This window comes from Bufo gargarizans, chromosome 4 (assembly GCF_014858855.1).
Source record: "Bufo gargarizans isolate SCDJY-AF-19 chromosome 4, ASM1485885v1, whole genome shotgun sequence".
In the NCBI taxonomy this organism is placed as follows: Eukaryota; Metazoa; Chordata; class Amphibia; order Anura; family Bufonidae; genus Bufo; species Bufo gargarizans.
This window is the reverse complement of record NC_058083.1, coordinates 366807900-366821985: the sequence shown is the minus strand read 5'-3', so window position 1 is coordinate 366821985 and position 14086 is coordinate 366807900. Positions and strand designations below refer to the sequence as shown.

At 44.5% G+C, this 14086-nt stretch overlaps 1 protein-coding gene across 4 annotated transcripts in view; it reads left to right on the top strand.

Moving 5' to 3' along the window:
* SNX9 (sorting nexin 9) overlaps positions 1-3892 on the top strand; it is a 244475-nt gene extending 240583 nt beyond the window's left edge. For all 4 annotated transcript variants that reach the window (XM_044291890.1, XM_044291892.1, XM_044291889.1 and 1 more), the window contains one exon: positions 3173-3892. In XM_044291890.1, coding sequence (XP_044147825.1) covers positions 3173-3220 — 48 coding nt within the window. In that variant the 3' untranslated portion in view covers positions 3221-3892. The remainder of the gene's footprint in view (positions 1-3172) is intronic.
* The last annotated feature ends 10194 nt before the right edge of the window (positions 3893-14086 follow it).

The window sequence follows — 14086 nt, the reverse complement described above, 5'->3', positions numbered from 1 at the left end:
AGTAAATGATTAAAGCCAGGTCCTCCCCAGCAGCTGATAACAGTGCCTGGGCTCTGTGCACTTCTCCCTGCACTTGGCAGACACTCCCTCACTCAGCAGAGCTGGAGAATGCAGAGTTGGAGCAGCGCACAACAGGGAAGGGGGATCTGCCATCTGCTCAGTGTATAAATGAAAGCAACATGTGGTAAGAGGACCCCTTTGTGCTGCCGGAGATTAACCCTTTAGGGGGGGAGAGCTCTGGTTACTGACACTTTTGGGGGGCTATTGTCACTGGCTAGTGCTTGTGAGGAGCTCAATGCATTGTGGGTAGTGAGGGCAGGCGGGATTAGCCTCAGGTTGAGGGCAGTGGCTGCCATCTTAACTGAATAGTGAAATTGCAGTTTTATGCAGACTGGTTGCTAAGGGCTGAATCTTATTAAATATGGGGTAAGTCAGTCTAATAGTAACTGATTCTGGAATATCATGTTATGAGTAACTACATATATGAAAATTGAAATTAGGGTCTAAATGTGACAGTTATCCTTTAAAGTTACTTTTATTCAACCAGCAAGTAATTTTTTGACGGGGAATGACATAGGTGTCTCCCAAAAGATAATAAGACGATGTACAAGAGGCATTATTGTGGGGAAAAAAAAATTTCTCAGCTTTTATTTACATTTTAGCAAAAAATACAAGATGTTCCGCACTGTAGAAAATCTCAGAGGACATGGTTGGAAGCCAAAAGTGACACCTGTGCTGGCCAGGAGGATAGTTAGAGAGGTGAAAAAGAATCCAAGGATCACCACCAACGCCATCCTGGTGAATCTGGACTCTGCTGGTGGCAATGTTCCAAGGCAGACAATCCAACGGACACTGCCACTGCTGGGTTCCACGGAGGCAGACCAAGGAGGACACCACTTCTCCAGATATAGCACACAAAAGCTCGCTTGGCCTTTGCAAAAGCTCATCTGGACAAAGAAGAAGACTTCTGGTCTTCTGTGTTATGGTCAAATGAAACAAAAATTTTATTGTTTGGTCACAATGATGTTTCCTTCATTTGGCGTAAAAAAAGAGAAGCCTTCAACCCAAAGAACACCATCCCCACTGTCAAACATGGTGGTGGGAACAATGCTTTTGGGCTGTTTTTCAGCCAATGGACCAGGGAACCTAATCACAGTAAACAGCACCATGAAAAAAGAGCAGTACATGAGGATTCTCAACGACAACATCAGGCAGTCTGCAGAGAAACTTGGCATTGGGCACCAGTGGACAATTCAGCATGACAATGACCCAAAACACACAGCAAAAGTGGTGAAGAAATGGTTAGCAGACAACAACATTAACGTTTTGGAGTGGGCTAGCCAGAGTCCAGACTTGAATCCAATTGAGAATCTGTGGAGGGAGCTAAAGATCAGGGTGATTGCAAGAAGACCCTTCAACCTGAAAGATTTGGAGCTCATTGCCAAAGAAGAATGGGCAAAAATACCTGTGGAGACATGCAAATAGCTGGTCTGCAATTATAGGAAGCGTTTGAGTGCTGTAATAGCCAATAAAGGCTTTTCTATTGCTTATTGAGAAGGGTATGAATAATTTTGGACTGGAGACTTTTTGTTTAAATGTAAATAAAAGCTGAGAAATATAAAAAAAAAAATCCACAATAATGCCTCTTGTACACCGTCTTATTATCTTTTGGGAGACACCTATGTCATTTCCCGTCTAAAAAAAACTTGCTGGTTGAATAAAAGTAACTAAGTCAAAATTTGCAAGGGGTATGAATAATTATGGGCAGCACTGTATGTGCATGGGGTGGGTACTGTCAGATAATGTCCTGGGGCTGAATGTGATAGGCTGCCCTAAAAAAATATGTGTTTTTTGGGACACACTTAAAAGGGTTGAGCAGTGTCGGTATATTGATGACTTATCCTGGCAATGGATAATCAATATAAGATATGTGGGTCCATCTCCCTGCACTCCCTCTGATTGAAGAGGCTGCAGCATTCGTGTTAGTGCTGTATCCTCTTCAAAGTTTATGTGCAGCAGTTTTCATTTTTACACCACTCACTCCAGTTTTGAAAAGTCGGTTGGAAAGTAGACAGTTTAGCCCGTCTGGCTGAGCCAGATTAAATCTCAATTTGTCAACTGCACAAACATTGTCACAGTCTTACTTCAGTAAATGGGTGATGTAGAAAGTGGAGTGACATCTTGACAGAAGTGTTAGATTTAAAGATGCATCAGATTTTTCATAAATTTTATAAATTTGGTGCAAATTGTAGCGACGCAGACTCCTGCAAAACTGACTTGAAATATTCCCCTCATGATAAATTTCCGATTTTAAATATTTTTTTATTAATTGTCAGAAAATTATAATCTAATGTCATGTTTAATTCCATCATAGAGTCACTAATGGCTCTTTCACACTTGCGTTCTTTTCTTCCGGCATAGAGTTCCGTCGTCGGGGCTCTATGCCGGAAGAATCCTGATCAGTTTTATCCTAATGCATTCTGAATGGAGAGAAATCAGTTCAGGATGCATCAGGATGTCTTCAGTTCAGGACCGGAACGTTTTTTGGCCGGAGAAAATACCGCAGCATGCTGCGCTTTTTGCTCCGGCCAAAAATCCTGAACACTTGCCACAAGGCCGGATCCGACCCATTGAAAGGCATTAATCCGGATCCGGCCTTAAGCTAAACGTCGTTTCGCGCATTGCCGGATCCGCCGTTTAGCTATTTCTGAATGGTTACTATGGCAACCAGGACTTTAATGGTGTCCTGGCTGCCATAGTAACACTGAACGCATTTTGAAGACGGATCCGTCTTCAAATGCTTTCAGTTCACTTGCGTTTTTCCGGATCCGGCGTGTAATTCCGGCAAATGGAGTACATGCCGGATCCGGACAACGCAAGTGTGAAAGAGCCCTAACTTGCAGATATATGGCATTCTAGCTCTCTGATTTTGAAAGAGATTCTGGGAACATTTCATACCTTCTCCAAAGGGTGTTGCTGGTTTCTAGGGCATTTTCCCTTGACCTTGTTGTGAAGTTCATCCTGCAAGTGCTCAGTCTGACATCTGTGCTGACTTGTATGGGTATTGCATCACAGCGAGAAAGTACAATTCTTTACACAGCCACAATATGAAATCAATACATGTTAGCACTGTAAACATGAAGTAATTCCATTATTTTTATTTTTTTCCCAGATCGCTGAGAAGCTAAAACAAGCACTCACCCGTTTTCCTGTCATGTAAATAATCTGACACACAGATTTGAAGGATAATTGAAAGTGCCTTTCTATGTATTAATGGTGAACGACGCAAAATAGCCCTTTGGACGCTGGCCACAAAAGGATGTACTGGCAACTTACTTTGCAAATATAGACGATGTATGTACATTAACTGAAGTGGTCAAGTTGAAGTCAGTTATATTTTTCAGAAAAGAGCTTTTCCCAGTGCACTTAAATATAACAGCATATTAAATGCATATTTAGTTAATATCACGACATTGTACATAACATCACTGCCTTTTGCTTCTCAACCTGCAAGAGGACAGGGATCCTTTATGAGGAATAGACACCAGATAACTTCTTGCCAATTACTGCCACAGCTGCCTGTTTGATTGGATCCGTAATTTTCTTGCTGAACTTTCTGAAATTTAAAAAATTTAAATGCATTCTATTCGCTAACACTAAGTGCCATTGAATTGAAAAATGTCTATATGCACATCAAATGATTTCTATTGTCCTGTATACAGTGTGCAATCTACATGTGATACACACCAGTGTCTTTGCCCAGCCTTGTTACAACTGCATTTTTCTTATGTTTAATTAAACTTGGCTGTGCAACTCAGGTAAAAAAAAAAAAAAAACAATGAAGAAAAAAGTTTCTTTTTTATGAATAAACTAGGGAAACTTATTATACCAACGAATGGTAAAAATTATTTTATAGCATATAATGAATCTTTACACCTCAGTTAGACAACAAGATATTGGATGGTCATATAGTACATACAATTTTACTGGGCATAGATTTGAGGTTTCGACCCATCCAAAAGATAGACTTTAATCAAAGTGTACATTTCGCTGGCTGCTTCGAAAATCATTTACAAACATTCACATTAAAATATCCATAGATGGAGCAGAGAAAGTTAAAGCGCATTTATACGTGCCGACTCAGCAGACAATTATCATTATTATTGTCAGGAATATTTGCTTCCTGAGAATTGCCTGCTCATAGGTGGAAGAAAGAGCTGCATTTACATGCAACAATAACCTCCACTGTATTGGGACGAGTGATGGCTACTACAATCACTCTTCATCATACAGATTCATTATTTCTGGGTAGCAGATCACAGCACAATCTTCTAGTCAAAAATTTGAGTTTAGGTGTCCGCATAGAAGATTTCACCCAATGAACAAGCATTTTGCTCCTTTACACGAGCCAGCTATTGCGAATGAATGTTTGTACTAACACTCATTCCCAATAATCGGCCTAAGAATTGGGCAGTGTAAGCCAGGCGTTAAACTTCAGGTTATAGGTTCAATGAAATTGTCAATTTGTGGCAATCAGTCTTGTTTGAATAATATTTAACTCACATACACAATGGATATGAAAAAGATAAATATAGGAGATATTCAATGCAATTTTCTACTATACATGTTCAGACCTGACATTTTGCTTGTATGGAATGGGATTAGGTAGCAAGTGAATATTATAATGTGATATATTATAATAAGGGGGCATGACCTAGGCCGGGGACGGGACCAGACTTATGGTGGCAGAGATCCAAGCGCAGAAACGCCATCCGCTGCCCTAGCGCCATTGTGCCAGCCCCTCTCCTCAATATTCAGTGTCCTCAGCCCAAGAGGATCACCCAGAGGGGCTCAGATTTGTGTTTGCGGCTTACTCACCGACTGGAGCACTGGCCTTTCTTGATCCACGAGGCCGACCGGAAGTGCAGGTGGAGTGCGGACAAACAGGCAAGGGCTAGAGAATAACCTGCAATCAGTGCAGGACATTAGCGGTACCTTCCAACTCCTCTCTCCCCTCCTGCCTCCCAACATTTATGCCCAAGCTGTGTGAACTACCTGTTGACACTGTACTGTAAGGGGCACAACCCTGACATCTCTCACCAGCAATCATCCGCAGTGTGTGGAATGCGTATATGTGCTCCCGCTACGCCGCGCTCCAACAGTGACATGTGACAACCAGAATCCTGTCCACAAAACTATTAAAAGCGATCTTCAGCACTCTGCTCCTCTCTAAATATCGCAAAATATGAAAAGGATCCTAGGGCGAAATACTACAACCGCATTGTCGTAGTCCCTTCCTGCACTCTTCTGTACTCAGCAAGCCTCATTCCCGCCTAAGCCCAGCCCTCATTCCCGCCTAACTCGCCAGGGGACTTGAGCAATACAACAGCCCCAGAAAACCACACTGCCCAGGGGTTTAACGCCACTGAAGTGTATGAAAACATAACACAATTGTTCAGACAAGACCTCCACAATAAACCAAAACTAACAAGTGGGGAATGGTATAAAAATTTAAATTTATTGATAAAAATACAAAAGATGGAGCTACTACAGAATTACAAGAATGCAGAGAAGCACAGGGTCACGGACGCCACAGTTCACCAAAGTGTCAATAAATAATGACACATTTTACAGGTACCAGAGTAAAGTGCTGATGTGCATTTAAAGGTGACCAAAATGGTCCAATATGCAGTTCCTACACAATATCTACAAACGAATAATGCAATTTGCCCTGTTGATAGCAGGGGAAAGGCACAGCGTATCCTCACATGGCATTGAAACCGGAAAGCAGCAAACCATGGAAGTGAGATTCTCAGGTGAAAATCACTATGTAAACAATAGTTGACATAGATATATAAAGAGACTCAATATGGATACGTGCAGAGTCACTAGCAGGAGTTAGGACAGGGAGATATCAATGTAGAACGTACCTGAAGACATGGTGGTGAGTGGGCGTGAGGAACCTTCATTATTGTCCACTGGTCCCAGAGGGGCAGACCTTCACACTGCATGCCTGCATTAGGCTTCAGAGTGAGGAGGCGTGTCTCTCAGTAATCCAATCTGATTGGCTTGCAGGGAGCTGCTGGCTACAGCAAGTGTGTATGTGAAGTGAGTGAAGGAAATTTTGGCCTCCGAGAACTGGCAGAGGAGCCATCTTGAGACGGTCCTCATATTGTAGAGGTTAAAACAGCCGTAACTAAGGGAAAAACTCAAAGACCTCCACAATGCTGTATCAGAAATCTTCAAATAAATGCATGATCTTGGTAAAGGGGTGGATGAGATGCAAACCAAAACAGATGAAATAATAGGTGCTCTTGATGCAGATTAAACAAGTCTGGTCGATCATGGGATGAATCTAGCGTAATTAGAGCTGAAATTGGAAGACCCAGAAAATCGCTCAAGGCAGGCTAATCTCCGTATAAGAGGCCTTCCGGGGAAGATTGTGACTGAAAGACACAGCTTTAGGCCTCATGCACACGGCCTAGTATAGTGTATTACTGTAAAGCAGCGGCTGCATAAAGCGCACGGCGTCATAGCAACCAATGACTCCGTGCGCTCATGCTGTCAGTAGGAATCCCGGCCGGGTTTCCAGGGTCCGCTCTCGGCCGCGGAATACTGCCGTGTGCATGAGGCCTTAAACCTGTTTCAAGCTCTACTACCACACACTGATCCTCAGAATTTCCATATAGACCACATACATAGAGCACTGACTGCGCCAAAATACCCCTCCTTGCCACGTGACTTCATTCCCAATCTACACTACCCCGAAGCTAGAGACATGCTTATTGCTGCGGCACAGAATATCTTGCCCTTACCAGGAATGATCTCTAGTGTTCAATTGTTTGCCGACCTTGCACCATCCATGCTAGAGCTCAGGAGACAGATACAACCTGTCACGTTAGCCCTACAGAAAGCACAGATCCGGTATCGATGGGGCTTCTTTTTTCAGCTGTCATTCCAAGTTGAAGGCAAAGACCCTGGAAGAAGGGCAAGACGCACTACAGCTAGCAAACATACCGATGGAGTCTCATCCACAGTCCGGCTCACGAGCTCCACTTCCTCAGCGCCCGGCAAGACTCTGGGAGAATAACCAGCAGTCACAGTGTCCGACCACAACCAGACCAACTACCTGAAATCACTGGACTGATAAGTATTATCTGCACTAAATGCTCTCTAGAGCTGTTTATGGCTCATTTTTTTGTACTTAAACCTATCAAGAATGGCTGCCTAGTGTAGTCGCCGTAAGCGACTAATATGTGATTTCCACTCTACCCCCGCAGAATATTCTGTCTTTTGGCATTTGTCTCCAATCACTGTTTCATAATGGAGAGTTTGCTCAGTTTAACAGGTTGTGACAAAGCAGAAACATAGCATCAAGTATAACCTAGATGTGACCCTTAAAGGAGTACTACTGGGATTCCAGTTTAATTTAATACCATGTTTCGAAAGTGTAACTGTCATATATTTTTTTATTTGCTAGTTCATTAGACCTAGGCATGTACACCTGAGTTAGGCTACTTTCACACTAGCGTTCGGGGCTCCGCTTGTGAGTTCCGTTCATAGGCTCTCACAAGCAGCCCCGAACGCTTCCGTCCAGCCCTAATGCATTCTGAGTGGATGCGGATCCGCTCAGAATGCATCAGTCTGGCAGCGTTCAACCTCCGCTCCGCTCAGCAGGCGGACAGCGTTCGGGTGTCCGCCTGGCCGTGCGGAGGCAAACGGATCTGTCCAGACCTACAATGTAAGTCAATGGGGACGGATCCGTTTGAATATGACACACTACGGCTCAATTTTCAAACGGATCCGTCCCCCATTGACTTTCAATGTAAAGTCTGGACGGATCCGTCTGAGGCTACTTTGACACTTAGAAATTTTTTTACAATATAATGCAGACTGATCCGTTCTGAACGGAGCCACCGTCTGCATTATATGAGCGGATCCGTCTCAGACGGATCCGCTCTGAACGCAAGTCTGAAAGTAGCCTTAGTCTGTCAGTGATTGTCAAAAGATCTGTAATTACCTTATAATAACAGCTTTCATTATTGTCCACTGGTCCCAGAGGGGCAGACCTTCACACTGCATGCCTGCATTAGGCTTCAGAGTGAGGAGGCGTGTCTCTCAGTAATCCAATCTGATTGGCTTGCAGGGAGCTGCTGGCTACAGCAAGTGTGTATGTGAAGTGAGTGAAGGAAATTTTGGCCTCCGAGAACTGGCAGAGGAGCCATCTTGAGACGGTCCTCATATTGTAGAGGTTAAAACAGCCGTAACTAAGGGAAAAACTCAAAGAAAACAGTGGTATCGGAAGAAACTAAAGATTGATTTATGCATAATTCTCCACCTGCAGTAACATATGCTAAAATTTTATTTTATTTTTTTATGAAAACGTGACGGTTACACTTTTTTTTTTTTTAACCACTTCAACCCCGCTAGCTGAAACCCCCTTAATGACCAGGCCACTTTTTACACTTCTGCACTACACTACTTTCACCGTTTATTGCTCGGTCATGCAACTTACCACCCAAATGAATTTTACCTCCTTTTCTTCTCACTAATAGAGCTTTCATTTGGTGGTATTTCATTGCTGCTGACATTTTAACTTTTTTTGTTATTAATCGAAATGTAATGATTTTTTTGCAAAAAAATGACTTTCACTTTCAGCTGTAAAATTTAGCAAAAAAAACGACATCCATATATACATTTTTCGCTAAATTTATTGTTCTACATGTCTTTGATAAAAAAAAAATGTTTGGGCAAAAAAAAATGGTTTGGGTAAAAGTTATAGCGTTTACAAACTATGGTACAAAAATGTGAATTTCCGCTTTTTGAAGCAGCTCTGACTTTCTGAGCACCTGTCATGTTTCCTGAGGTTCTACAATGCCCAGACAGTAGAAAACCCCCACAAATGACCCCATTTCGGAAAGTAGACACCCTAAGGTATTCGCTGATGGGCATAGTGAGTTCATAGAACTTTTTATTTTTTTGTCACAAGTTAGCGGAAAATGATAACTTTTTTTTTTATTTTATTTTTCCTTACAAAGTCTCATATTCCACTAACATGCGACAAAAAATAAAAAATTCTAGGAACTCGCCATGCCCCTCACGGAATACCTTGGGGTGTCTTCTTTCCAAAATGGGGTCACTTGTGGCGTAGTTATACTGCCCTGGCATTCTAGGGGCCCTAATGTGTGAGAAGTACTTTGCAATCAAAATGTGTATAAAATGGCCTGCGAAATCCGAAAGGTGCTCTTTGGAATGTGTGTCCCTTTGCCCACCTAGGCTGCAATAAAGTGTCACACATCTGGTATCGCCGTACTCAGGAGAAGTTGGGGAATGTGTTTTGGGGTGTCATTTTACATATACCCATGCTGGGTGAGATAAATATCTTGGTCAAATGCCAACTTTGTATAAAAAAAATGGGAAAAGTTGTCTTTGCCAAGATATTTCTCTCACCCAGCATGGGTATATGTAAAATGACACCCCAAAACACATTCCCCAACTTCTCCTGAGTACGGCGATACCACATGTGTGACACTTTTTTGCAGCCTAGATGCGCAAAGGTGCCCAAATTCCTTTTAGGAGGGCATTTTTAGACATTTGGAGCCCAGACTTCTTCTCATGCTTTAGGGCCCCTAAAAAGCCAGGGCAGTATAAATACCCCACATGTGACCCCACTTTGGAAAGAAGACACTCCAAGGTATTCAATGAGGGGCCTGGCGAGTTTATCGAATTTTTTTTTTTGGGCATAAGTTAGCGGAAATTGATTTTTTTTTTTGTGTGTGTTTTTTCTCACAAAGTCTCACTTTTCACTAACTTGGGACAAAAATGTAAATCTTTCATGGACTCAATATGCCCCTCAGCGAATACCTTGGGGTGTCTTCTTTCCAAAATGGGGTCATTTGTGGGGTGTTTGTACTGCCCTGGCATTTGAGGGTCTCCGCAATCATTACATGTATGGGCAGCATTAGGAGTTTCTGCTATTCTCCTTATATTGAGCATACAGGTAATGAGATTTTTTTTTTCCGTTCAGCCTCTGGGCTGAAAGAAAAAAAATTAACGGCACAGATTTCTTCATTCGCATCGATCAATGTGGATGAAAAAATCTCAGCCCCCCCAAAAAAAGGAGGGGAAAGGCGTCTGCCAGGACATAGGAGCTCCGCCCAACATCCATACCCACTTAGCTCGTATGCCCTGGCAAACCAGATTTCTCCATTCACATCAATCGATGTGGATGAATAAATCATTGCCGGGATTTTTTTATTTATTTTTTTATATACAAAGTGTTTGCCAAAGCATAGGAACGCCGCCTCCTCCTCAGCTCGTATGCCTTGGCAAACGTATCTTTAACTGCAGAGTAGAAATCTCGTCTTGCAGCGCCGCATACACCGACTTGCGTGTAATCTGACAGCAGCGCAATGCTTCTGTCAGAATGCACATCAGTGCTGCAGCTGGTCGATCGGTTGGTCCACCTGGAAGGTAAAAAAAAAAAAATGAAAAAACCAGGCCGCAACGCAATAATTTTATTAACGTTGGAACAGAACATATAAACTTTAACTTTTTGAACTAAACATTAACCTTTTTGCTTACTGGTGTTTGTTTTTTTTGTTTTAACCTTTATAGAACAAACCTCTCCTTCCCCATGGGTCAATGTGCAAAGCGCAAATCGCCCAAAGATGTGGCGAAGTGCGTTATGCACTTTGTCCCAGGTGAAAGGAGAGGTTTGCAGCAGCTGTGAGTGAATGGGCCCTAATAGCCCTGTGTGCCTGTCCTGGTGAGATGTGATCCCTATGCTAGGTGTACCTGTGTGATACTTCCGGAAACACTCCCCTAAGCATAGGGCAGGGTGGTCAGGACAGAAATAGCGGGTGTCACGCCTTATTCCACTCCTGCTACAGACACGACATCTTTTTCGGGGTGACGGTTGGGTTGAGGTACCGGCAACGACATTGGGGAAATGTCGCTCGTGTAGACGGCTAACTACACTGGTGGATGGGGCCACGGAACCTCCTGGGTACAGGAGGTTCTCGATGATCTCTTCCTGAAATTTGAGGAAGGATCCAGTTCTCCCAGCCTTACTGTAGAGAACAAAACTATTATACAGAGCCAATTGAATCAAATATACAGACACCTTCTTATACCAGCGTCTGGTTCTGCGGGAAACTAAATACGGAGACAACATCTGGTCATTGAAGTCCACCCCTCCCATGTGAAGGTTATAGTCGTGGACTGAGAGGGGCTTTTCAATGACACGGGTTGCTCGCTCAATTTGGATTGTCGTGTCTGCGTGAATGGAGGAGAGCATGTAAACGTCACGCTTGTCTCTCCATTTCACCGCGAGCAGTTCTTCGTTACACAATGCAGCCCTCTGCCCCCTTGCAAGACGGGTGGTAACGAGCCGTTGGGGGAAGTTACACTTGTGTAGAAATTGTCCACATAAAGATGGTACCCCTTGCCGAATAAGGGTGACACCAAGTCCCAGACTGTCTTCCAATTTGTGGGTATAGCCTGTGGCCCTTTCACAGAGTTTATACAATTTGACCCCATACCGGGCGCGCTTGCTTGGGATATATTGTTTGAAGCCAAGGCGCCCGGTAACATGTATTAGGGACTCGTCTATGCAGATGTTTTGCTCTGGGGTATACAAATCTGCAAATTTCTGGTTGAAATGGTCTATGAGGGGCCGAATTTTGTGGAGCCAGTCAAAAGCTGGGTGGCCTCTGGGACGGGAGGTGGTGTTGTCGCTAAAGTGCAGGAAACGCAGGATGGTCTCAAATCGTGTCCTGGACATAGCAGCAGAGAACACGGGCATGTGATGAATTGGGTTCGTGGACCAATATGACCGCAATTCATGCTTTTTAGTTAGACCCATGTTGACGAGAAGGCCCAGAAAAGTTTTAATTTCGGAAACTTGGACTCGTTTCCACCGGAAAGGCTGGGCATAAAAGCTTCCCGGGTTGGCGGTTATAAATTGTGTGGCATACCGATTTGTTTCGGCCATGACTAAGTCAAAGAGCTCCGCAGTCAAGAACAGCTAAAAAAATCCCAGGGCCGAACCGATCTGAGCTGTCTCAACCCGAACTCCAGACTGGGCGGTGAAAGGGGGAACTACAGGTGCGGCTGAAGTTGGGGACTGCCAATCAGGGTTTGCCAGCACCTCAGGGATTCTAGGGGCTCTACGGGCCCGTCTTTGCGGTGGCTGCGACGGGGTCACTACTGCTCGTGCCACCGTACCAGCTTCAACTGCCCTTCTGGTGCTCGCCACTTCACCAGGTTGTACGGCAGTGCTGGTACTAGGTCCAGGAAGGGCTGCGCTGCTGGTTTATGCCTCACCACGTAATCCGACAGCACCAGCCCCACTCTGCTGCTCTTGAAGCGGATCCTGCGCAACCTGTGGTCTAGCGACACGGGGCCGGGTACGCCTGGTGCTATCAGGGACCTCAGCCTCCTCGTCCGAACTTTGGGTCAGAGAGCCACTGCTTTCTACAGGTTCGTATTCTGACCCGCTAGATTCATCAGATGAGGGTTCCCATTCCTCATCCGACTGGGTCAGAAGCCTGTAGGCCTCTTCAGAAGAATACCCCCTGTTTGACATTTGGGCAACTAAATTTAGGGGTATTCCCTGAGACTTCCCAAGAAAAAAAAGCAAGCCTGTCTTACAAATGGGAGGCTAGCGAAGTACCGGAGGCCACTGCGGTTGATAAAAAATATCAAAACTGATTTTTTTATCGCCGCAGCACGTGTAAAGTGAATGTGCAGTGATCAAAAAATAATAATTTTTTGTCACTGCTGCAGGGCGGGCGTGGGTGAACGCACGTGTGGGCGACCGATCATGCCTAATCGGGCAAACACTGCGTTTTGGGTGGAGGGCGAACTAAAGTGACACCAATACTATTATAGATCTGACAGTGATCAGTTTTGATCACTTCCAGATACTATAAAAGTACAAATGCTGATTAGCGAATAAGGGACTGCGGTGCGGTGGGCTGGGCGCTAACTGATCCCTAAACTACCTAACCAAGGGGCCTAAACTATCCTAAAACCTAACAGTCAATACCAGTGAAAAAAAAAAAGTGACAGTTTACACTGATCACTTTTTTCCTTTCACTAGTGATTGACAGGGGTGATCAAAGGGTTAATTGGGGTGCAGGGGGTGATCTGGGGCTAGTGTGTGGTGTTTGGTGTACTCACTGTGAAGCCTGCTCCTCTGCTGGATCCAACCGACGAAAAGGACCAGCAGAGGAGCAGGGCAGCCATATAAAAGATCATATTTACTAATATGATCTGCTATATGGCTTCTGATTGGATTTTGTAAAAATCAGCAACCTGCCAGCCGCGATCATTGGCCGCATCGCGGGCCGGCTGTGACCGAAATATCGCCTCTCGCGAGATGACGCACGGATGCGTCCAGGAGGAGTAAATCAACCACCTTCCGGACGCATCCGTGCGTTAGGCGGTCCGGAGGTGGTTAAAGGCTACGGTTACACTTTAAGCTACATATTGCTGTCACTGTTTGGATTACCATGTTGCCTTATCTGGTTATACCTGTAGATACTAGTTTGGCCATAATGCTTGACTATCTGTTATCTATAGGTCAGTTTCGACCTTACTTTGGTCATATTCAACCTCATTTTGTTCTATGACTATTACAGTTATACTGTTGCCCCCCTAGGGCTGGGGCTCCGATCGGTTACCATGGCAGCCAGGAGTCACGCTACTGAAGTCCTGGCTGCCATGGTATGTTAGTGAGCAGCATTATACTCACGTGCGCCGTGGCCACCGGTCGCTCCTTCTTCTGTCTGTGCGGCGCATTGCTAATGCTTATAGCATTAGCAATGCGCCACACAGACCTATGAGAAGGAGCGCCTAGCGGCCACGGCGCACATGAGTATAATGCTGCTCACTAACATACCATGGCAGCCAGGACTTCAGTAGCGTCCTGGCTGCCATGGTAACCAATCGGAACCAATGATGTGGGGGGGGACCCTGTGGCCACTGCCACCAATGATTAATACTGGGGAGGGAGGGGGGTGGGTTTGAGTTACTAGAGGGGGCTGATAAGAGGGAGAGGCTGGGGGGCACATGAGAGGCT